The following is a 25,836-nucleotide window of genomic DNA, read 5'->3' as shown; positions in this document are numbered from 1 at the left end:
AGCAGAGGGAAAGCTCTGTATTAGTGGTTCTCAACCTTCCTAATGCCATGGCCCTTTAATACAGTTCCTGTGGGTAGCGACCCACAGGTTGAGACCTGCTGCTCTATATTAAGTCTCATTCAATTTTCCAAGGCAGATTTACTCTGGAATCCCCAAAATCAAAATTCCTTACTTCCTTCAGTAATTCCTTATATTCCTAAGCACTGTGCCTTAAACCAAGAAAATGTTAACAAGAGACTTTGTTTTTTTTTGTTTGTTTTTGAGACAGAGACTTATTTTGTTGTCCTCAGTAGAGTGCTATGGCATCACAGCTCACAGCAACCTCAAATGCTTCTCTTGCCGCAGCCTCCTGAGTAGCCAGGACTACAGACGTCTGCCATAATGCCTAGCTAGTATTTCTATTTTTAGTAGAAATAGGGTATCTATCACTCTTGCTCAGGATGGTCTCGAGCTCCTAAGCTCAAGCAATCCACCCTGCTTGGCCTCTCCGAGTTCCAGGATTACAGGCGTGAGCCACCTAGCCCAGTCCAAGAGGCTTTGAATGTGTTTTGAGGATGATATTTCCTCAATGTTGGGGAGGACTAAGAGGCAGCTTTACTTGAGAAATTTTCTTTCAAATTTGAGGCTGAAATACTTTGGTCCAACAAGAAAAGGACCTAACTGTTGCCTAAGCCCTGGAATGACATCAAAATCTCCCCAAAATTCTCTCCCTCCATCCCCACTGAGAGAAGCGGCTGATCTGGAGAAGAGAAAATAGGCCAAACAGGAAAAGTCTGATGACCAATTTTCTTCTACTGATGAATTAACTCAGTGTCTTTTCTGAAGACTGAAATAACAAAGCTTTTCTGTCTCAATTTAAGATACAAAGTAAACAAGTAGTTAGAAAAAGCATTAAAGTATTATAATCACATTAAAGATATATACTAGGAGTTAATTATTATTTCAGTTTTTCACCACAATTTCCCAAGATGACACAGCTCTTGTGGAATGGTTATTGCAGAAGACTCTTAGGAAAATACCTAATTGCTCTGCCAGACTCTGAAGAGCTAAAGAAAAACTTGTTAAGAGAATCTGGCCTGGGAAGACTAAATGAGAAGGCTTTCCTTCAGACTCTTCTCCTCAGCACTGTCTTCACATGTTCACATGGGCAGTCATTTCAGAAATGACTAAGTCCCAACTCTAAGAATTTCAAATATCCATGCCTACAAAAACTCCTCTAATGATCGTAAAATAATTGACAGAACACACAGACTGGCAGGGGTATGTGGCCATGCTAACCGTGAGTTAACACCAAGAAAAACATACTTGGGCAATGATACGAGGTGGGTCCAGTGGGCCTAGCAGCTGCCACAGCATCCACATGAAGCATATCACCAGCAGGGTGGAACCCATCCACTTCAAATTGTCTTGGCACATTTCCTGCATCTGCACAAGGCACAAATCATTGTCCTGTGAGGCCTCAATAACAGCAAGAAGAGAGGGGTAGGGCAGGGACTAGACACAAAGCAGCTGGGCACACCCTTTCTTTACAGGAATAACTGCTTGCAGCAGATTCTCTTACAGTGTTTTTTTTCCCCCAAGACAATGTCTTGCTCTTTTGCCCTGGATTAGACTGCAGAGGCATCATCACAGCTCACTGCAACCTCAAACTCCTGGGCTCGAGTGAGCCTTTCACCTCGGCCTCCTGAGTATCTGGGACTACAGGTGCCATCAGTATGCCTGGCTAATTTTTCTATTCTTAGTAGAGACAGGGTCTTGCTGTTGTCCAGGTTGGTCTCAAACTCCTGGCTTCAAGTAATCCTCCTGCCTCAGCCTCCCAGAGTGCTAGCATTGCTGGGGTCAGCCACTGCACCTGGCCCTGAAAGTGTTCTTATACTTTAAAGAATTAAATCTGGGTGGCGCCTGTGGCTCAAAAGGGTAGGGCACCAGACCCATATGCTGGAGGTGGTGGGTTCAAATCCAGCCCCAGCCAAAAAAAAAAAAAAAGAATTAAATCGGTTTGTGAAATTGGATTCATTACCCAATAGGAAAATCAATCCAGTGACAGGGAAGAAATTAATTTGCTGATAACTATTTGAATTCTATTTAAATATCTATGATTTAAATAGATAAAAAATAGGGCAGCGCCTGTGGCTCAAAGGAGTAGGGCACCGGTCCCATATGCCAGAGGTGGCAGGTTCAAACCCAGCCCTGGCCAAAAAAAAGGAAAAAAAAAGTTTAAAAAATAAATAAATATCTATGATTTACCTGACAAGTTTAAAAGACTTCACAAAGTTTACTAAGCCTTCTCATTTAACTGTTCAAAATATCACACTTTCAGATCAGAACATGAAGTATATAAGGCTAAAGAATAAGTTATTAAAAAACATAGTTTTTTTCAAGTGGAAAGAGCCATGGAGATGATCAGCTCTCCATTCCTATTCTATCCTTATCGAGTGGGCTATGAAGTGAGTCAGCCTAACACAGGATCCCAGCCAGGATAACAGTTTCTGCACTCTTAATATTCTTTTACCTCATTCCTTCACTAAGAACAGAGTTTTCCAAATCTGAGACAATCAACAGACTCAGCATAATTTATTTTGGATTCAGTATAATTAAAAAAACAACATCTTTGTATTCCATAAAAAGGAAAAAATTAAAGAAAAATCACTCATTTTAAATCTGATAGATTAGGAATTCATTTATGCGCTTAGCTTTAGATGAAATTGCCTTAGCCTCCCAAGCAGCTGGAACCACAGGTGCCTGCCACAATTTTAACTGAAATTTTTAAAGAACTCAGACACACTCCTGAAAAATCTTCACAATAGGAAAATGAGGCAATATATCTGTATGTATGTCACTAAATAAAATGTCCCAATTTGTAACTGCTTTGCTTTTTATACAATGGATATATTTCACCAAAACTAAGCTTTCTACATTTTCAACTTATAAAAACTCGTACTTATATTTGAACTCACATTCAAAAGATGATCCAAATTCCTCATGCTCATTAAAAGCTAGTTTGTCCATATTTGAAGATACGTTTTTGCCTTGAAGTTCAGCTTCTCTGTGATAAAGACTAAATGAGAATAAACTCATGAATGTGAAGTTTTAATAACGTAAGTCCAAGAACACAGGCTGAGAAAAAGCCTTTGCGACTCAAGAAAATGCTCTACCAAGTTCCTTTCTCTTTGGCATGTAAAAGATAACGCCAGCTCACCACTCAGGCACTGTTCTCAGCAATGAGTATTCATTTGCTCAGTTACTTCTTGGTAACCACTTCATACTGGGAGGTAGGCATCATTAATTATTGTTAACAAAGAATAATACTGTCCTGTCAATGTTATTCCTAGGAGTTTCATTTATTAATTACCACAAAACAGTTTTGAAAAATCCAAATTCTGCATGCCATCAGCACAAACCAGTTGAAGATGCAATACCAGAACCCTGAGAGCACATCAGAATGCCCTAACTCAGGGGATGTGTGTGTCTTGTCTTCCTTTTGCCTTTATCATAAGAAAGCATAATAAAAAATTAAATGCTTTAGGACTGTGACAGGTACATGTGGGAGTTTTCAATTCTGTATAAAAGAACTTGCCTACAGACATGCAGGCATGAGCCCAGAGCGGAGGGGTTGGTTCTCTTTGCCCTGGGGCCCAGGTATGGGCAAGAGTCCACCCGTGACTAGAATTGCAGCCTGGATGACCTACTGGCATAATATCTAAAATCATTCACTCCATCCTCCTCCAACAATCCTACTCTAGAGCCCTCTATCACTTTAAAATTTATTTCATCGATAAACAATTTAAAACCATATCTGTTTATATGTAAATGCCAAAGTAGTTTTCTAAATGACTTTTTAATGATGTGTGAAATTATTCCAACTTTAAAAATAACCTCAACCTTAATTTGTTTGCTTTGAGAGACTCTGCACATTTATCTTTATAAACTGAGTCTATTCATAGAACTATGAAGATGCTTACTAATACCATATCATATATTCTATATATCAAGTTTAGCAAGTAAGTAATTATTTATTTGCTAAATGCAATCTCCCCCACCCAGGTAATTTGGATGATTCTCAAAGATCACACATCATTTTGCAATCTGACTGCAAACTTTATACTGCCATGTGATCTTTAATAACATCTAAAAAAAATAAACAAGTGAGGCAATCCTGAGAGCACAGCAGGTAACACGATTCAGTGAAGGTGACCAGAATGTGGTACTTACCCTGCCTTCTGCTCAGGAGGGGTGTGGAAGGGAAGGTTAGAGAGGCTGTTCTTTGACTGGGCAGGTGACATTAGGGATATTCTGTCAGGACAAGGCCTGGGGGAAACAACCTGTGATCTGTCCAAACCTAAAGGGCAGAAGGAAACAGGGAAATATTATTATAAGTTGCATGGAGAAGATACAAACCATGGTTTCTTGCAAATACCCAATAATGATGTATAGTATGTGACGATGATTCAAGCGTGTAAATTAAATTACAGTGACAACAACAAGATGGATAAAACCAACCACCTGCAAAGGAAAGGCCTTTTGTTGCTCTCTAGAAACCTCTGCATACCAAGCAAACACTAGACTTGGACACTTTTTCTCCCACGGGCTCCTGTAGCCAACTGGTGTACTGGAGGGGACACCACAGGTCACCAGGAGCCCGCAGGCTTCAGGGAGGACACACCACTCCAACTGGGGCTCCCCAGTTGACTACTGCACACCCTGCCCATCACTGCCTATGGTCTCAGGCTATGCTCTCTCTCACTCCCTTAAGAGGTCCTCATGAGGCCCAGGGCCACCCAACTCCAGAACATCTCACAACCCTTTGTACGGTGGCTCACCTTCCAGATGCATTTCACTTTCAAGGCTTCTTTTTGCTTTTGGAAGAGGCGTGGAAGAGAGGCGTCTGGAGGGAGTGCCCCTGCGTAGCCGGGAGACTGAGCTGCTAGTCATCACTCCTGAGGTATCCCTCTTTTCCTCTTTAAACATGCCCACCTGAGGCTGATCAGAGATAATTCTGTCCTCTGCAAAAATATCTCTTTCTGGAGAACTGGAAGTAACGTTTTTGAGAGCTTCCAGCAAGTGTGGAGATGGTGGGCTCTTTGGTGGGAGTGGGCTTTTGGAAGGGGTCTGAATGACTCTCTGATGGTAATTTCTGAATGCCTTTTCCAAGCGTTCGGCCTCTTGCTCCAGCTCTTTGACTCTTGCCTTAGTGTTGGCTACAAACTCAAGGTCAGAATCAGGAGAATTACCCTCCGCCCCTGCATTTAGATACTTTGTGATCTTTGGTACAACTATATCTGATATAACTTTTTCCTGATCAAGAGGATTATTCACGAAATCGCCACTTATATCACCATCATGAGGCACCATCTTGCCACTTACAAACCCACTGATGGAACGATCAATCAGAGACTGCTTTGGATTGCGGTATACTTCATGCTCTAGGGCTGCAGATTACAAAAACATAATTTGAAAAATGAGGGGAACAAGGCAGGGAATAAAACTAATATACTTACTAGAGAATATTTTTTTAAACAATGAAAGAAAGCAATAATAAGGACAAACATATACATTAAACAGTTTCTAAAGCTGCATACATTTCCTCTGGTAATGCACAATTTCAGAATTTCAGGACCCACCATGTACAATTTTGCAATCCAAAAAGCTCTTGAGAACTGAAAAATTTATTCATAATTTATTAGCAGCAAACCCTAACCAAACGAACTCATTTGGCTGAAAGCTTGACCTAAACTTATATAAACCCATTTATAATTTATTTATTCCAGCATGAACATTCATACATTTGACTGCAAAATAATTAATGTGTTTCATTACGGAATGCTGCCCCAGAACTCCCAGGGCTGTTATAAAATCCACCATGTATGGCCAGAGTTTCAGATAAGGGAATGAGGCCCTGACTTTACAACAACACTGTGGTCTAACTACTCTTATTGCTCCCATTTTATGGATGGGACACTAAGGCTTACTGAGGCTGGGTCACACAGTGGCAGGTCCTAGAGCCAACTGAGACTTCCTAATGCAAGGCCAGTGGACATGTCCGCTGCCCTCCTGCAGTGCCTCCTCAAGATGCTACAAGTCAGAAGCTTGCCATGGGCAGCTCACAAGTTCAAAAGCCTTCCACCCTCATTTATCTATTTTTCATGATATGAGATTATGATTTCAGGTCTGGGCAGTTTGACAAACAGAACTGTTGGAAAAAACAAGGAACGGGAAAGAGTAGAAATGAGTAAAGAGATAAAAATAAAACTAGTGCTGGTAAAAGGGAACAAGGGAATGAGGAAAGAGCGCAAGGGGGAACTGAGGAAAGCTTAGAGCAAGGAAGTGCGAGAAACTAGTTGAGCTGAGTAACACATACATGCTCTACTCCAGCTTGAAAGCAGCCAAAGAACAGACCTAAGTGTCAAGACACAGGGAAACTAAGTCACCACTTCCTGAATGTCTTTTATGTCCCAGAAACTGGACTGAAATCCATCTCATTTCATAATACCCAGTAGGTATTATTATCCCCATTATAGATGAGGAAATGGAGGCCCAAGGAAGTTAAAGTAATGTGCCCAAGGTCAAATAACTAACTTCAAAATTGAGGTCTAAAACAAAAACAGTTCTGATTCTATGAGCAATGGTCTTTTTGCTAAGCCACCCTGCTTACCCCATAAATTTATCTATCAAGGAATACATAAAACTATTGATAACCAATTGGCCTTATCCAGGTAACAAATTGAGAAGCCCAGGGTAATTTGGGGACTTCTGTATCGCCACATCTTTCCTATTTGAAGCATCAGGCTTTCCCAAGCCATGGGGCACCCATGAAAGAAATGACCTTCACAGGTCATCATGATAACCCAGATGGTATTCCCGAAATGGATAGGGAGTTTTACTTGTAAGATGATACTGATTTCTATCGCTTTTCCTCTAAGAATTACTAAAAATTCAATAAATTACAAACACTTTATTTTCACAAACATCAGAAGCTATACCCCCCACACACACAAAGATATGTGTGGGTTAAAAATGCCTCTAACCTGTTTGAGTTTGCTTCAATTGCAATTTTAAATCAGCAACCTGAGTAGTTAACCTCTTCATACAAGTATCATAATCTAACAGTTGAGCCTTTAGCTGCGCAGAATGTTCAACCTGAAAAGATTCAGAGAGGGAAAAGAAATCAATATAAAACAAATCACAGCTCTCCTCAAGAGGAAAATTCTCTTATTGTATGTATTCCTTTTTTCTGTTTTGCCAATTCTGAGAAGCTTTACACTAATAAACAAGGAGATTCCTATTTAAAAAACAACAAACAGGGCAGCACCCATAGCTCAGTAGGTAGGGCGCCAGCCACATACACCAAGGCCGCCGAGTTCAAACCCGCCCGAGCCTGCTGAAACAAGGACAACTGCAACGACAACAAAAAAATAGCTGGGTGTTGTGGTGGGCGCCTGTGGTCCCAGCTACTTGGGAGACTGAGGCAAGAGAATTTCTTGAACCTAAGAGTTTGAGTTGCTGTGAGCTGTGATGCTATGGCACTGTACCCAGGGTGACAGCTTGAGACTCTGTCTCAAAAAAAAGCTACCACCACCACCACACAGAACACAGAAACAAGTTTTCATTACCTTTTTCAGTCATATCAAAGAACAGCTGTTCTAAGGCATACAGGGCAGAAATGAGGCCGTCACAAACGTGCGTACTATTTCTCAGGGGGAGAATCAGGAGATAACAGTGGGTACCATTAGGCACTCAGAAAATTTATGCTTAGCTGAGTCTCCTTTCCTCTTAATTTCATTACTATTATGAGTACAAAGTCATATAACTGCTGGAGAATTTTCTCAAATGGGAAAGGATACCTTTAGCTACGTGGGAGTAATTTATGATGTTAAAATACATGTGATTTACACTGGTGTGATTTGTGCTAAGTTAACCTGTCTACAAAGTGGACTAGTATAATACTGGAACCAGTGAAGTGCAATACTCACTTCATTCTGCAGCTGTTTTTCTAGAGCTTCCCTGCGGTTTTCAAACTCCTTGTGCTCAGATGCTGTAGCATTTTCTGGCTTCTTTAATTCTTTCTGAAAAGCCATAAGCTCAGGAGCTGGCTGAGCTATACCTAAGAAGGTAAAAAAAAAAAAAATCCTTAAAAGTAAAGACATTTTAAAATTGCTGTTAATTATGTACCAAGAAAAGGAACATTATATTAATCTTTTTTTGGTTTTTTTTTTTTTTTTGAGACAAATTCTCACTCTGTTGCCCTGGGTAGAGTGCCATGGCATCATAACTCATAGCAACCTCAAATTCTTGGGCTCAAGTGATCTTCTTGCCTCAAACTCCCAAGTAGCTGAGACTATAGCCACAAGGCTATAGTCTTTAGTGAGATGGGGTCTCACTCTTGCTCAGGCTGGTCTCCAACTCCTGAGCTCAGGCCATCCACCTGCCTCAGCCTCCCAGAGTGCTAGGATTACAGGCATGAGTCACCACGCTAGGCTATATTAATCTTATTAAATAAAGTAAAAGCAATCCTGATTCACAAATTTCAGAACAAAAGAATTTAATGCATGTTAATGTAAATTTTAGTACTCTTAGAGTCCTACTCCAAGTAAAAGAACTGTTTCCAATCCTCAAATTTACCTGAAAGCCCATCTCTCTCCTCTACCATGCAGAGAGGGCAGAGAAGGAGCTATGTGGTCTGCCTGTCCATGCCCCCCCCAAATCCAATCTGATCGAGGCAATTGGGTAGCAGTTGGGGTCCAAGGCATCATATAGACTGCATTCTCAATGCTGGTCATCTAAGGATACTTTAATAAAGGGCAACTTATTCAGGGTACCCACAAAGAGTGGTGGACTTTCCTGGGCTAGTAAAAGGACTATTCATGGGCCTGGAGGATCACAAGAAAGAGAAATTCCAGCATTGGAGAGATGGAGCTAGCACAGACCATTGGTGAGAGGCACAGGAGCCTGGTTAGGGTCACTATATGTGGAGGTTGGGTGGGGATGGGGATGACCGCAACCTCTGCCTAGGTCTCCTCCCTCTCCTTCATCCATATGTTTGCTGGTGTCTCCCACCACCCTCAAATCCCAGACAAACCCAACCAGCAGTCAAAGGGCAAGGGGAGCCCCAATACTCCAGAGGCACATTTGTAGAGTTTAAACATGTTTAAGTGACAGGAAAAAAAATTTCTTCTTACAGTGAGAAGTACTCTAGTAGTGAGACTAATTATGAAATAGCATGCAAAAAGGAAATAATTTCAATCCCAAAATCTTAACTTTATAAAATCTTCCCAGTGTAAACCTCTGTTACAGGTACAAAGCAGTTTTTTAATATTGACTTAATATGAATTACTAAAACATGCAATTTTTTAAAAAGACATACAGTTTCGGAGACACAAGTTTTCATTTCTACTCTCTTCCAATTGTTGTTTAAGTAGCTTATTTTGTGCCTGAAGCTCCAGTTTCTCTTCTTTTAGCAGTGAATAATCACTCATCTCTTTAAGTTTTTCATTCAGCCTGTGGTTTTGTTTTGTCATTGCCAAAGACTGGGCTTTAACAGACTCTAACTCAAGCTGGAAGTGAAAAAGGAAAACTTACACATGTAAATGATGACTTTACAGTTACTGCAAAAGTAAAAAGTAGCAGGCTGCTTTAAGTAGGCGCCATTATTTACTAACAGAATTTGGGTTCTCTGCAACAGTAAGACACTAACTATAGCAGATAAAGTTATTGTCTGCCCTCATAATTGTGGCAGAAGTTCTTTTAACTTGAATTCTACAGACTCCTGTCCTCTGAAGCAACTGCTTGTGATAATCACCCTATCTTCCAGATACAATGGAGGACCCAGTAACAATCATACATTGTAACATTATTTTTTTTTTTGAGACAGAGTCTCACTCTGTCACCCAGGCTAGAGTGCCATGGCATCATCGCAGCTCACAGCAATCTCAAACTCCTGGGGTCAATAGATCCTCTGGCCTAAGTGTCCCAAATAGCTTGGTCTATAGGCACCCACTATGATACCACGCTAGTTCTTCTACTGTTAGTAGAGACAGGGTCTTGCTCTTGCTCAGACTGGTCTCGAACTCCTGAGCTCAAGCAATCCACCTTCCTCAGCCTCCCAGGGGGCTAGGATTACAGGCATGAGCCACTGAGGCCCGCTATATGTATTTTTTTAAAGGAAAAGGTGAGGTAGAAATGATCTCTAACATGTTATAAAGTGCTTCCCTTTTCTTACTGTTATTTCATACTTGGATATAAAAGCCTACAAAGTGCTCAAATCATCACAGTTGCAACAAATCTTACATACAAAATATGTAAGTGTCTAAAGCTCCAGCTCTATCCTCCAGACAGCAAGCATACTAACAAACAGTGGTATGTGAAAAATGTATCTCATTTTGTTCTAACCTGCATGATAATGATACAGTAAGAATTTTTACCTGTTGCTGATGGGAAGAGAGAAAACACTGCGGTAGTTTTGGCCACCTGCTATGTGCTAGGTGTGTAAGTTAGCTAAAAAATTCCCTCAACAACCATATGATGTGGAAAATATCCCAGAGTTTACAGACCAGGGATCTGCAGTCACAGAACTCGCCCAAAGGCAAACAAGCAGTAATAGACATGGACAGGATTTAAGCAGGACTGCAGGACCCAAAGCTCTATCCACACTTCCAACTATGTGACTTAGATGGAAATGAACTACTGAATTAACTTCGGCCATCTTCTTCTTAGCCACATAATAAAATCCAAACATATCAAAAGGATGGCTTATAAGATAAATTATGTATGACTAAAATGGAAATTTCACATATTGTCTAAAATCTACTTCAAAAAACAGGATTAACAATTACCTCAAGTTCTTTCATGTGATTTATTGATTGATTAAGTTCTTCCTTTTTTGAATTAACAGCTATAAGCTCCTCTTGCAAATGAACAGCTCTTTCTGAAATAAAGAACCCACCAATTATAAGCATCATGTTTTTCAAGTGAATATAAAAGCTATCTAATATTATGGCCAGTATGTCAAACCTAATGATCATTATTTCATAGTCTAAATAGCAGACGTGGGGATGAAAAATTTCATAGACAAGTATAGAATAAACCTTGTTACCCTGGAAGGCTGAGGCAGGTGAACTGGCTGAACTCAGGAGTTTGAGACCAGCCTGAGCAAGAACAAGATTCCATCTCTAGAAAAAAATAGAAAAACTAGCCAGCCATTGTGGTGGGTGCCTGTAGTCTCAGCTACTTCAAAACCTGAGGCAGGAGGATGGCTTGAGCCCAAGAGACTGAGGTTGTTGTAAGCTATGATGCTGCCAAGGCACTCTACCCAGGGTGGCAGAGTGAGACTGTCTCAAAAAGAAAAAAATAACAATAACCCTGTTACCCAATGGGTGATGTGAAGCTACAACTGTCACATATGCAATGAAATTCCAGCTGCTGCACATACTAAGCAGAGTTAGACCACCCTATCAGAGCACAGGGCCCTGATGCTAAGAGCGCTTATCTCTTACAGAGATCTGTTAATATTTTGTAGTTTTCACTTCATCTAACAAATCTAACCTAATTTGTTAAACATGGGATGGTAGTATGCCACAAGAGAAGTATGAGTCTCCATAGGACAGCAGCAAAAGGAGTAGTCACACAGATGGAAATGAAGAACTACTGGATGAAGATGGATATCAATCACATCAAATACATTGGGTATCTGGCTGACATCATGTAGCCAGTTCTAGTTTACTCTCAAGAATCTGTTTGAAATTTCCACCCAAAGTTCAACTTCCTGTTACAGGAAATTTCCTATAAATGTATTGAAAAGTAAAATAACTGAAGAAAAATATTCAACCTCCATAGTCTCAGTCCAAGATACACAAGAGTTTAGGAGATCAAGTAGAAATAATATAAAGCATAAAAATATATCAGAAATAAAATAAGAAACTAGATCACAAGGGACAGAGAAGTTAAAATTTTCCACAACTAAAAAACAAGTCCCTCATGGTTAGGAGCAACATGTACCTGACAGCCTTCCTGACAATCACAGATTTACTGATCAAAATATATTGAAATAAAGTTGGGTAAATACTGACAATAAAGCACTGGCCTTTATGACTAAATTTTAAACATGAAGGTTTCCAAAAAGGTAGCAAAAGATAATTTCATACAATTGAAATTACAAAAAAGTGTGATTTTGTGAGAATAACGAAGTGTAAGCTACATATTTTTGAGAATGTAGAAAACTCCCAATCCAGGAAGCTAAATAACCTACATTAGAACTGACAAACAGAACTTCCCCGCTGTCCCAGAAATTACCTTTATTCTTCCTTTCATCTTCCATCAGTTTATTAGTTCTGGTGATATAGTCATCTTTTAGTTCTAGTTGATACCTAAGAATCAGAATGACTGAATGAAAAGCTTATCTATGGTACAGGGGCACATGCTAAAAATGACAATGTGTAAACTTTGAGTCTCTCAGTACTAAGGCCAGGGGTTCAGAATTTTGAACATAAAAGGTCCATAAAGACTAGGCATGATGGCTCATACCTGTAATCCTAACACTCTGGGAGATTGAGGCTGGAGGATCCCTTGAGTTCAGGAGTTCCAGACCAACCTGAACAAGAACAAGACCCCTTCTCTACTAAAAAAAGAAAAACCAGCTGGGCACCCTGGCAGGTGCCATAATCCCAGCTACTCAGGAGGCAGAGGCAGAAAGATGGCTTGAACCCAGGAGGCGTCTGAGGTTGCTGTGAGTTAGACTGATGCCACAACACTCTAGCCTGGGCAACAGAGTGAAACTGTGGGGAAAAGGAAAAAAAAAAAAAAAAAGAGGTCCAACCCTGCCTTTATCCTGTAAATTTGGTCCCAAAACTCAATCACACAAAATGAAGGGTCATGTCATCATGAGATTACTAAAAGCAACCACTTTTCAATTGGTCTCCACTGACAAAAAGAACAGAGATAAATTAAGTGAAACGTAACACAGCACATAATAGACTAAATCCCAAATGATAACTAGGCAGTCATTTCCAATCCATGTGTACTATCTCCCCACCTGCAACCAAGATATAAGTACTTTTGTCCTCAGGGGCTAAGCACAGTCTTGAGAACCAACTGCCAAGAGCATTTCATCTGGATTAGTAATGCCAAAAGGCAAATCTGCATGAAGTTTTACTTCTCTTCCCCAGTTGTTACCAGTTGCCCTTCTGGTTCTGAGATGGAAAAAAGGGAAGAGAAGCACTCCTGTGGTAAATATCCTCCCAGCTTCAACACTTACCAAAGTCACATGAGGATCCCCAAAGGCTGTGGAAGATGTCACAATGATATTAAAGAGTCTATTATCTCCATAGTGATGTGAAATTAACATATACACTTTTATTCATTTCTTCCTAAAAGTTTAGCAACTACAGATACTTCAGTGTTTACTGTTTTAGTATAGCTGACATAACAGATGTCAGAAAAACCCATCATTTCAAAATTAATAGATAAGGGGCCAAATAAAAAATTCCTACAACACCCGAGTTGAGTGATCTCTTCATTATATATTTACTCAATAAATGTTAACTGAGCATTTTCATGTGCCAGATATCATACCACCCACCCAGGTGGGTGCAACATCTTTGCGCTGGGATATTATTCACTGGTACACAAAACTCAAGACTATTGAAAAGCCTTTCCCTATATCACTGCTTCATATAATTCACTTAGGTTCTTTTGATTCTGGCTTTTTTTAGGGACAGAGTCTTACTTTATGGCCCTTGCTTTATCACATTACAGCTCACAGCAACCTCCGACTCCCAGACTTAGGTGATTCCCTTGCCTCAGCTGGGACTACAGGCACCCACCACAACACCTGGCTATTTTTTTGTTGCAGTTTGGCCAAGGCCAGGTTCGAATCCACCACCCTTGGTATATGGGGCCAGTGTCCTATCCACTGAGCCACAGGCGCCATCCTTGATTCTGGCTTTGCAGAACCCAAGTTCATTGACAAATGGTGCGATCACTAAGTATAATAACTTCTAAATTGTTAGATAGCCCCATCTTACTGGCAATATGAATAGGGTTAGGTAGAGGAAAAGAGAAGTAAAAGTGATTGTAATTCCAATTACAGTTTATCAAGGTGCCATAAAAAATAAAGCAAATCACAGTCCCTCAATAAATATTAGCAAAGCTATGAGTAAGAAGGAGAGGATGCAATTCTTTACAATGTATTTTTTTTTTGAGACAGAGTTTCACTATGTCACCCTCAGTAGAGTGCTGTGGCTTCATAGCTTACAGCAAAACCTCAAACTCCTGGGCTTGAGCAATTGATTCTCTTGCCTCAGCCTCCCAAGCAGCTGGAACTATAGGCACTTGCCACAATGCCTGGCTACTTTTTTGTTGCAGTTGTCATTGTTTAGCTGGCCTGGGCCGGGTTCAAACCCGCCAGCCTTGGTGTATGGGGCTGGGACCCTACCCACTGAGCTACTGGCACCACCAAGCAACCTCAAATTCTTGGGCTCAAGCAATCCTCTTGCCTCAGCCTCCTCAGTAGTTAATGTGTGCCAGTACACCTGCCTATTTTTGGGAGATGGGCTCTTGCTCTGGCTCAGGCTGCTATCCAACTCATGAGCTCAAGCAATCCACCCACCTTGGCCTCCCAGAGTGCTAGGATTACAGGCGTGAGCCACTGTGCCCAGGTATACAGTATCTTTTAAAAACTACCCTAACTCAAATATTCATGGTAAAGGACTAACTTGATGAAAATGTATATTTTTTCAAACACTAAATTTTGCCATAAAATGTGATTTATAAGACTATTTCATCAGTTTTTGTCATGTTTCCACCAAGTTAATTCAAACACATTACTTCTTTTAAAATGTCAAACAATTAAAAAAAAGGGCCAAGTAATTACTTTAGAATTTCATTCTTGAGCTTTTGGTCATAGGTCTCCTCAATATTCTTTAAATCCTGTTCCCGTTTCTTAAGTGCTTCAGTTATGCTTTTATTTTTCTCTTCTTGGAGCTTCTGGGTCCTGAAATTAGTAAAAAATAGGCAAAGCAAATAAACTATAATATCTGAGGTAACAAATATAGGGGGAAAAAATACCAGGTGTTTTTAGTTCAATAAGCTGAAACTTATGTGACTGTCACTACCAGGCAGTAAAAGGGAAGAATCCAAAGTCTTCTATGTGTTTTATGAACTGACTTAGGTACAGAATACAGGCTCCAGCAGAGGGAGCCAAAGGCGGCAGGACCTGGCTGGGGGTGGTGGAAGAGAGTCAAGACCAAAGTGGTTTCTGCTAGAAGACAAATAACGTTTCACGGCTGCAGGTAATAAATGGCTATAATCAATTCAGGGGTGAAAGAAAGATATCATTAGTTACAGTGTTACAAACAAGACTTAAGTTACTATAGCTATGTGCTTGTCTCTTCTATAACACTGCTTCTAACTGTGAGATCTAATTGCTTACCCCATAGATATTAAAGGTGGAAGATTTGTTATCACTTAATAATCTATTGATTGAATATTGAAGAGAGAGCTAAAAGATAAATCGATCAGGGCTTCCAAATACTGAAGATTGGAATGGTCTTCATAGTGAGACTTTAAACCAACCATAGCACCAATTCCCAAGCAGAAGAGTAGGGTTCCCAGGTGCTGAGATCCAGCCAACCTGAGAAGTGCTACAGAACTGACTAGTCCAAGAACAGGTAAAGGTGCTATGTATTAGCTCCCTCTGCTGGCTCATCTGGAAAGCCAGGAGCAGCAGACTACATTTATTTTGCTTACTTTCTTAGAAGGCATGAAGAGGAATAGAGAAAGTGGAGGTAAGGAAGTGATTATGTAATCATGAATTCTCTCTGCTCAAATTCTGTTCCTTTCCTCTTCTCTCCCTTGATCAATTTACCTCTTAAATATTGCCAAAAAGAAAAAAATCAGTTTTCAGAAATGAGAAAACATTAATGAAGATGGAAACAAATTTTTTAATGAACCAAGATTCCTGGAGTATCTAGGAATATCAACAGCAGGTTCTAAATAAGAGGGTTTACTGCACAAACTATAGATGAATGAACTTGCTACCAATCACAGGTAAGATTTGAAGGATGACATATTTGTGAGCAATGAGAGCAACACACACCAGTAGTTTCACCCAATACAAGTCAGACCATGACATTTCCCTTTTTTGAACACAGATCCTGTAAATGCTGCAGGCCTGGATATATGGAATTCAATTATTATACAATACACACATCAAACTATCAGGTATGACTGACTGGACACAACTGTAAAACATATGATCTGTTCAAGCATTATTAACTTTTCCAAATTATCTACCTGGTCTTACTATAGCCTGATGATGTCATTTCATTCTGATTTTCATCTTAATGTCCAGCATTTAAAAAGCAAAACTCTAGTGTTTATTTCTCTTAACTTGTACTTTCTAATGCTAGGTGATATCACTTTTATAACCAAGACTTAGAAATTTAACATTAGAATACTGATATATTTAGTAATTCTTTTTACTCTCATTCATTCCAAATATCCAAAATGAACATGCAATACTTACAATTCAAAAGCTTCAACTCTTTGCTTCAGTTCTGCTTCTCTGCCTCTTAGTAAATCCATATCTTTCAATAGAAGCTGCCTTTGAGCATAAATTTCTTTTGTTTCCATCTATATAGGAAATTGTTAATTTTTAGAAAGTAAGCTGAAGAAAATAAAACAGATCTGAACTAATATACTGCTTCCTAAATTCCAGGAAACAATCGAAGTACAGATATCTAGGGTAAGAATGTAACCTTCAAGAGATTCCACTTCAAGGTATGCTTTTTGCCTATTCTAGATGCATAAAAATTTATTCCCTTGCACAAAAAAATTGCTCCCCAGTAACTATTAATATTCCTAACATCCTTTGTTTTAATTATTCTACTTAGTTCGTCAACATCCCTCACTTAAACATTTAAGTTCTTCAGCAATAAAAATTAAGCAAAATGTACATTCAGCAATAAAGCCAAAAGATTAGAATCCCCTTAGTACTGGTAGTGTCTGAATGTTCCAGTTCATGGGTCATTCTGACTCAGTGTTTCTAAGTGCCTACAAACTACTGAACAAGCAGGCAATCCTTCCATTTATGTGTTCACTGCACAAGGAACTACCTATCATATGTCAAGCAGCACACTGGGAGCTGGATATAAAAAGACAGGCAGATAATAGTCCCCATCTTTAAGGATCTCACAAGTGTGAGTCAGGGAGAGAGAAACAATCACATTAAGAGGCAGGGCATGGCGGCTCACGCCTGTAATCCCAGCACTCTGGGAGGGCAAGGCAGATGAATTGGCTGAGCTCAAGAGTTTGAGACAAACAATCACACTAAGATGTGATGATTTCATTCCTGAAGTACATAAGTAGCACATGTAGGAATTGGGCCTAAGTGAGTCACTCAGGGGAGTCAGGAAATGGGTCACTGAGGTGATAGTCAAGCTAGTTCTTGAAGGATAGTAGTTTTGAGGGAAGACGGGGACGGACATTCCAGGTGAAGGAATAAAGACACGGGGCTTTTTATGAGGATGATAATCCTTCTTCAAAGCTTTCATATAATCAAAGTAAATAGGGTTATAGGCAGTCACCTACACTGAAGCCAAAGTTGTTAATCTAACAATACAATCATCTCAAAGATCTGTGATTCCAAGCTGAAATGAGTCCAATTCCCAGAAATGCTATACCGAATTGAAGAGGGGATGTATTTACCATCAAATAACCAGGTGTTTATTGAGAAGTCCCAAGCAAGGGCAGACACTAGGGGGACACCCTCCTACTTTCAATGTACAGAAGTAGTTCTTGATGTACACTGGAAATAGTGCCATGAATCCAGTCTGATCAAAGACACGTCCTTAGAAAAGGAATATGTTTTCCCAAAGGAGTCAATCCAATCCCTCCTCCTGACATGGACTGCCTACTACCCCTCCCCTCATCCTGCAACTCTGTACTCTCGGTCCTTATTTCCACCTCCAGTATCTCCCGACCTACCCTTTGATCACTGACACTTCCACATAACCCTCTCTTTATACCTAAGTTAGGAGCCACCTGCCCTATCCTCTGGGTCACCTCACCACCCAACAGGCCCAGAGTCTTCTATTAAATAGGCTACCTTTCTCAAGTCAACAAAATTAAGCTCCGCAAAGCTCTACTCCCTGAACACCTCTATCCTTTTGCCCTGAGAGGGGTGAAGAAGACACAAATTACAAATTCTCTCCAGAGCTAGAAGAGAAAATTCACAAGCACATGGTTTGATCTCTCAATTCCAGGCTCCCCCCATCAGCTGGACATTCACCACAGCTTGACCAGGCCTCTCTGTTAAAGAAGCTATTCCCGGACCACAGAAGCTGCTTCACACTTCTAGGTGGCTACTAAAACCCACTACCTAATCCTCTAATCTGCCTCAGGAGACAGTGCCTATTTAGTGTAAATTTCTCATAATCCTGACATGTATGTTCACCTCCACAGTTCTTTCCTTTCCACCAATCTCAGAAGAAAGAAGTCTGCATATCCTTTTTCGAAACCCATTCTTCATTTGCACAGTTGGCCGAGTCCCTCCCTAGGGCCTTGTTCCATCATTTGTCCCATTTCATTCCTGGATCTTGAGGCAACCCACTAACAGCTGCAGGAAATACCCACTCAATGAATTATCTGTAAATATTACCTCCTGGTGCTTTTGAATTCTCTCAAAGGTATTCTTTTCCCGAGAAATGAGGGCTTCAGATTTTTCCTGATAAGCTTTCTCACATTCATTCTGGAACTCAGCTAATTCCTTGTCATACTTTCTTTTCTCTTCCATTTTAATTCTTGCTATTTCGGTGTCTTTAAAATACTTCAACTGCAAATTGATTCCCCAAAATTCACCAATTACTAAAGAAATAATGACAAACTTCTCTCCAAGGCTAGGTTTAATATTAATGTTCCATCCAAATATATTACATTTAGCTTAATTCATCTTTAGTTTTATCTCTTTCACTGTACCTGTAGGATTCATTCAAAGGCATAAACAAAAGACATCATTAGAAATAAAAATAATATGTACAACAGTATGTTATCCCATTCTTTAATAAAGGTTCTAAATATTTTCCCATATACCTAACATTAAGATACTAGAAGACAAGCAAAAATATCTCTGTTAAGAGCAATAAGATAAAGCTTACCTTTTGACACATTTCTTCCTGAAGTTGCTCTTCTATTTCTCTCTTATAATCATTTAACTTTATTTCTAGACACTCTAACTTGGCACGCTGAGGGTAAACACCTGCAAACTGTTCATCAATAAGCTGAAGCTTCTCAGCTATTAAAAAAATAACAGGATATATAAACATGGTCAGGTGCACAGAGGCCAGACCTCTGGTCAAAAGTAGAGAGTATACTTAAGAGAAAACATTGGGATGTCACAGCTTAATTTAGAAAATACTGGAGTATCCTCCTTGTCTCTAAGCACCAAGGCAGAGATTTCTTTTTTTGAACTTTGATTAAAGTTGACTTACACATTCAAAACAATAACTTTAAAAGAATCAAAGATCATGTATTTCAACCTCTCCACTTTGCAGAGAAAAAACAAATGCTCATGCAGTTTAAGTAATTCCCAGAAAGTTAGGCAACCCCATAATAGCACAAATGGGACTAAAGTGAGACCTTCTGACTGCCTTTCATGCCAGTGTTTTTTCCACCAGGCGAATGGCCCTCAAACCAACTGTGGGTCTTAATCAATCACATAGCAGAGTACAAACCTGAACCAAGAGTATAATTTCAACCATGAAAAAGTATGTACGGGGGGGGGGCGGACCAGAAGAAACAGATTAACATATTGACAGTGTTTGTCTCTGGTAAGCACGACTTTAGATATGTTTTTCCATCATTTTTTCTATATTTTCCAAATGCCCTAATTATGCTAACACAAGACTCCCTAGCCACTTGTGGCCATTGCATACTTGAAATGTAGGTAGTCTGAATCGAGATGTGCTCTAAGTGCAAAAAAAAAAAAAATCAGATTTAAAATACTTAGTACAAAAAATAAATGTAAGATTTTTTTTTATATTGAGCCCATGTTGAAACAATATTCCGGATGTATTGGGTTAAACAAAATATATTATTAAAACAAATTTCACCTATTTCTTTTAACTTTATATAGTTACTAGAATTTAAAATTATATATGTGGCTCACATTAATGTCCAGCACTGCTTTATTCTAAGTATGTAATATGTTTACAATGCAACTAAACTTATACTTAAAGGCCTAGCTATATAGTTATACAATACAGGTTTTGCAAATCATGAACATATCTTCTCACAAGTTAAAAGCACCATTACTATTTAAGAGTAAGGGTGACCAGGCATCGTGGCTCACACCTGTAATTCTAGCATATTGGGAGGCCAAGACAGGAAGATTGCTTGAGGCCAGGAGATCCAGACTATCCTGAGCCAAGATTGAGATCCCCCATCTCCACAAAAAAAAAAAAAAAAACAGAAAAATTAGCTGGGCATGGTGGGGCAAGCCTGTAGTCCCAGCTACTCAGAAGGCTAAGGCAGAATTACTTGAGCCTAGAAGTTTGAGGTTTTAATGAGCTATGATGATAGCCCTGCATTCTAGCCCAGGTGAGAATAAACTCCACCACGAAAGAAAAGAAAAAAGGGGGCAGTCCAAGAAAAAGGTTAAGCACATAATTTATTTTTAATTAACTTTTTTTTGAGACACAGTCTCACTCTGTCACCCTGGGTAGAATGCCATGGGGTCATAGCTCAAAATCTTGGGCTCAAGCAACCCTCTTGCCCCAGCCTCCCAAGTAGCTGGGACTACAAGCAGCCAAAGCAACACCTGGCTATTTTTAGAGATGGGGTCTAGGTCTGGCTCAGGTTGGTTTCCAACTTTTGAGCTCAGGCAATCCATAAGCCTCAGCCCCGCCGAGTACTAGGATTATAGGCATGAGCCACCATGCCCAGCCTAGGTATTTCTTTTTGTAATAACATACGAGAAGAAATTGGACTTAAGAAAGGTTATAATTACCAAGAGAATCTATGCCAAGAAATGTACTTGTCTGAGTTTCTGTATCACAACTCTCCTTTGCCTCATGATATTCTGCCAACTCTTTTAAAAACTGCATAAGAAAACCTACAAAACACAATATAGTTTTGTTTCAGAACTTTCTTTTGTTCAACCATTACTCAGATACTGTTTATACAATCTTGGTTTTATAACATTTTCGTTTTTTATACTATATCTTTAAAGAAGCTTTTATTATATCTTTAAAGAATAATTTGAGGAAAGACCTTTCCAAGTATGATGCAAAGTCTGGAAGGAATAAGAAGAGCAATTTATCAGTCCAACCATATAAAAATTAAAAACATATATGGCATGAAATAAAATGAAATGAAGAATGATACCAGGCTCGGCGCCCATAGCTCAGTGGTTAGGGCACCAGCCACATATGCCAGAGCTGGTGAGTTCGAACCCTGCCTGGACCTGCTAAATAACAGTGACAACTACAACAACAACAATAAAATAGCCAGGCTTTATAGCAGGTACCTGTAGTCCCAGCTACTTGGGAGGCTGAGGCAAGAGAATCACTTAAGCCCAAGAGTTTGAGGTTGCTATGAGATGTGATACCACAGCACTCTACCACGGGCAACAAAGTGAAACTGTCTCAAAAAAAGAAAGAAAGAAAAGTGATACCAAAAAAATTTATGATATAGAGGACTAATTTTCATAATAAAGAGCTCTTACAAATCAGTAAAACAGAAAAATGAGGAAAGACAGAGATTAAACAGGTCACAGAAAAATAGGTTCAAATAAATCTGAATTTTAAAACACTGAATAAACACAAGTTTATACAAATTATTAATACAAAAGAGAGACTATATTTTACCTATAACATTGCTTAGATTAAAACTTTGACAATACTAAGTGTTGGCAAGGGAGTAGAGATATGGCCATGTTCATTCACTTGGGAGGGAAATTTGTCAGAGCTCCTGTGTTCAAAAACCATGTATCCTTTAACCTAGTCATTCTACTTTTATGAATTTACACAGCAATACTTTCACAAGGGCACAAAGGGTAAACACTACACATTGTCTCTGATTACAAAAAGCAAATAAAACAACAAAATCTCTAATACAGTCTTTAAAAATAATGTGTCTAAATATACTGGTATAGAAAGATACATTGGTGGATAAAATAATTTCAAAACAGTATCTATACTACGATTCTATTGATGATTGTGTGCGTGTTAGTTATAAATAAACTTTTACGCTCAAACAGACTTCTAGAAGGGTAAAAGAGAAACTATTAATTCTAGTTATCAGTAGAGTGTAAGACTGGAGAACATGGGCAGAAATTATTACCTTTCTTTTACTTTATACCCTTCTGAATAGTTAAACCATTAGCACACTTACAGAAGATTTTGGTTTCTTGAAGCCTCCAAAATTAGTTAGCTTGGCACCTTTCTTCCCCCCTTTCACTGAGGCAACTAGAGTTGGATTGTTTTGTCACAGTTTGTATTCCATCCTAGGATCACCTGACCTCTTAAATTTACATATTTGAGGCTCATTCTCTGAGCTGTAAAGTTCTATGGGTTTTGACAAATATTACATATAGTGCCACATATCTACCATTATAGTATCATACAGAGTACTCTCACCACCCTAAAAACTCCCCTGTGCCTCTTCACCTATTCAACTTCCCCACTCTTTCCCTCCAAATTCCTGGCAACCACTGATCTATCATCTCTACAGTACGTCTTTTCCAGAATGTCATAAAAATGGCATCATATGGGCGGCGCCTGTGGCTCAGAGGAGTAGGGCGCCGGCCCCATATGCTGGAGATGGCAGGTTCAAACCCAGCCCTGGCCAAAAACTGGAAAAAAAAAAAAAAAGCATCATATAACATATAGCCTTTTCAGGCTGGCTTCTTTCATGAACAATATGCATTTAAGATTCATTTATATATTTTTGCATGGCTTAAAAGCTCATTCCTATGGGATGAATAGTATTCCACTGTCTGGCTGTACCACAGTTCATTTATCATTCACCTACTGAAGGACATCTCCATCAATCCCAACTTGTGGCAATTATGAATAAAGCTGCTAAAACATTCATGAGTAGGTGTCTGTGTGGACAGAATTTTCAGATTAGTTGGGTGAATAGCTAGGAGTATGACTAATAGATCATACGGTAGGGCTGTTTACCTTTGTAAGAAACTACCAAACTATCCAAAAGTGGTGGTAACATTCTGAATTCCCATCAGTAACAAATCAGAGTTCCTCTTGCTCCACAGTCTCACTAGCATTTGGTGTTGTGTTTTGTGGATGTTAATCATTCTAATACAAGTACAGTGGTACTCCACTGTCGATTTAATTTGCATTTCCCTAATGACAAATGATAAAAGTATCTTTTCTATGCTTACTTACCATCTGTGTATTTTCTTTAGTAAGATGTCTTTTTGGATCCTTTGCCCATTATTTAGTTGGGTTGTCTTTTTAGCATTGAGTTTTGAGAATTCTTTGTATATCATGAACATAAGTCCTATATCAGATATGTTTTACAGATAACTTCTCCCAGTCTATAATTTGTTTTCATCCCTTCAAAAGTATCTTTCACAGAGATGAAAGCTACTTTTAATTTTAATGAAGTCTAACTGATTTTTTTTTCATATATCATCCTTTTAGTGTTACACCTCACCATGAAACCCAAGGTCACATAGATGTTCTCCTACGCTTTTGTCTAAAAGTTTTGTAGTTTTGCATTTGACATTTAGTTCTATGGTTCACTTTGAATTAGTTTTCGTGCAAGGTACAAAATCTGTATCTAGACTCATTTTTGTGCATATGGAAGTCTAATTGTTCTAGCACCATTTGTTGAAGAGACTACACTTCCTCCGTTAAACTGCTTTCTACCTTTCTTAAAAAAAAAATGACTATTTGTGTGGACCTATTTCTGGACCAATTCTGTCACATTGATCTATGGGTCTATTCTTTTGCCAATCATGGGTAAGGATTTTAACTTCCAGAAATTAAAAAGCCAATGTCCAAGTTTCCTACCCTTATCCAAATTTTCTGCCCATTATTTTATAGATATTGTTATATCTGAAAGTAATATTAGGAAAGGGAATAATGGGTGAATAGCAACTAAGAAAAAGAACAATGACCATTCAACAGCTCAGCATTGCCTGAGTATAGGTATAGTAAGATAAGACCACAGCAGGTCTCTGAGTTGGGGGACAGACAACAGTGAGGTACAAAATATCTTCCTCTGTGTTTTCTGATTACCGCAATCTCTTAATTAGAACCCATCAATTTATAAAACCATTTTACTTCAGCAATAGCTGTGCTATTGTTAGTGATGGGTTCTTTCCAAATTTTGGATGAGGATGCCTAACATGTCTGTTATTTACAGTTTTCTCAGTTCCAGAAACAGTACTGTGATGCTGAGTAAAGCTGATAAGGGCTGTCTTATCAGATGTCTTTCTAAACCAGTAGTATTTAAAGAAGCTGTACAAAGATAAAAAGACAAAACAACCCCTCTCCCTATTTTTAAAAATAATGTACCTACAGTAAGCATGTGGCTTATTTAATATCCCTTCAAGCCCTAAATTTCCCTCTGAAATATTTAAACAGCAGATACTAACTATATACCTTAGTTATGGTATGGTAGCCACTCTTCATGTATGGCTTATTAAATTTAAACAAAAAGTTCAGTTCTTCAGTCATACTAGTTTGTAGGGCTCTTGATACTATATGCGGTTTTTAAAAGTATTTATAAGTTATTACAAAAATGAAAATACAGGGGAAATGACCTACATGTGTCAGAACAGATGAACTATTGTTTATTTAAAAGGGAAAATATGGTCAGCAAGGAAAATCCAATGATTTAATTCAAATTAAATTTCTGATTCTTCCCCCTAAAAGTCATTAGCTTCTTTTACAGGAAAAAGTACATACAAAATGCTACTACTCTCTACAAAGATGAAGGCTCTTACCTTTTTGGTTTTCTTCAAATCCAGAAATCTGTTAAAAGAAAATATTTAACCTTTATTCAACTATTCCATTATAATTAACAAACCAAAGCAGGTTATAAAAACTAAGCAATCCTACCAGTGATCTGTAGAGACTGGAGGCAGGGTTGATGTTAATGAGTTGTAGTAGATCCTGCATAGTAAATACCTTTTAAAAAAAGATTACTAATTAGATATATTTTTACATCCAGGTTTAAATGATAAATTAGGATAGGTTTCTGAATATGATAGATTAAGAAACATGTTTCAGATTAAATAGAAATAAGGTATCTATGCTAATAATGCAAAATTGAAGCTCTGACACTGTCAAATAAGCTGCAATCAACATCTTGAAGACAAACAGATAAAGTTGCTTTCCTGATCATGTAATTAACCTCTAAATACTTCACATCAAACAAATGGTTAAAGCCTTACAGATGACACTCAAATAACTGATGAACCAATGAAGATAGGAGTTCCAGAGTCTTTCAATTATAATTAACATATCCATTGTTTAAAATGTAAATGAGCTAAATTTTTATTGTCTGTGCTAAGAATGACTAAAGTATACCTAAAATATTATTACAGATATTTTGAGTAAATATTAATATACTGTATATTTTTAATATAGCTTTTATCATTTTCTATGTCTACCCTGAGAACACTGATCTAATTTGTTTTCAATTGGTTTTCCTTTCCTTTAAAGAAAACATTCTGCATGGCATTTTGCAATAGTAGAAAACCTTTATGTGTATGAACTAGATTAGTTCCTGCTACAATAATTATATATAATTGACTATTACTCACACAATAAGCAAAATTGTGAAATGTATTAGAAAGCTAGAGAATGCCTCGGCACC

The 25,836-nt window shown here is 38.7% G+C and overlaps 1 protein-coding gene across 1 annotated transcript in view; it reads right to left on the bottom strand.

Annotated features, from left to right (window-relative positions):
- Positions 1–25,836, bottom strand: part of OFD1 (OFD1, centriole and centriolar satellite protein) — a 35,203-nt gene that overhangs the window by 5,529 nt on the left and 3,838 nt on the right. Inside the window, exons 4-19 of the mRNA XM_012807166.2 lie at positions 25,077–25,145; positions 24,962–24,989; positions 20,996–21,100; positions 19,146–19,282; positions 18,650–18,823; positions 16,517–16,623; positions 14,864–14,983; positions 12,286–12,359; positions 10,830–10,921; positions 9,362–9,551; positions 7,971–8,101; positions 7,026–7,137; positions 4,821–5,429; positions 4,213–4,339; positions 2,958–3,058; positions 1,306–1,425 (exon numbers count right to left, since the gene is read on the bottom strand). Coding sequence (XP_012662620.1) covers positions 1,306–1,425; positions 2,958–3,058; positions 4,213–4,339; positions 4,821–5,429; positions 7,026–7,137; positions 7,971–8,101; positions 9,362–9,551; positions 10,830–10,921; positions 12,286–12,359; positions 14,864–14,983; positions 16,517–16,623; positions 18,650–18,823; positions 19,146–19,282; positions 20,996–21,100; positions 24,962–24,989; positions 25,077–25,145 — 2,296 coding nt within the window. The remainder of the gene's footprint in view (positions 1–1,305; positions 1,426–2,957; positions 3,059–4,212; positions 4,340–4,820; positions 5,430–7,025; positions 7,138–7,970; positions 8,102–9,361; positions 9,552–10,829; positions 10,922–12,285; positions 12,360–14,863; positions 14,984–16,516; positions 16,624–18,649; positions 18,824–19,145; positions 19,283–20,995; positions 21,101–24,961; positions 24,990–25,076; positions 25,146–25,836) is intronic.

The sequence above is a fragment of the Otolemur garnettii genome, unplaced genomic scaffold (assembly GCF_000181295.1).
Source record: "Otolemur garnettii isolate 467f Iridium unplaced genomic scaffold, OtoGar3 scaffold00065, whole genome shotgun sequence".
Lineage (NCBI taxonomy): Eukaryota > Metazoa > Chordata > Mammalia > Primates > Galagidae > Otolemur > Otolemur garnettii.
Note: the sequence above shows the minus strand (reverse complement) of the source record. Positions and strands in the feature narration are given on the sequence as shown.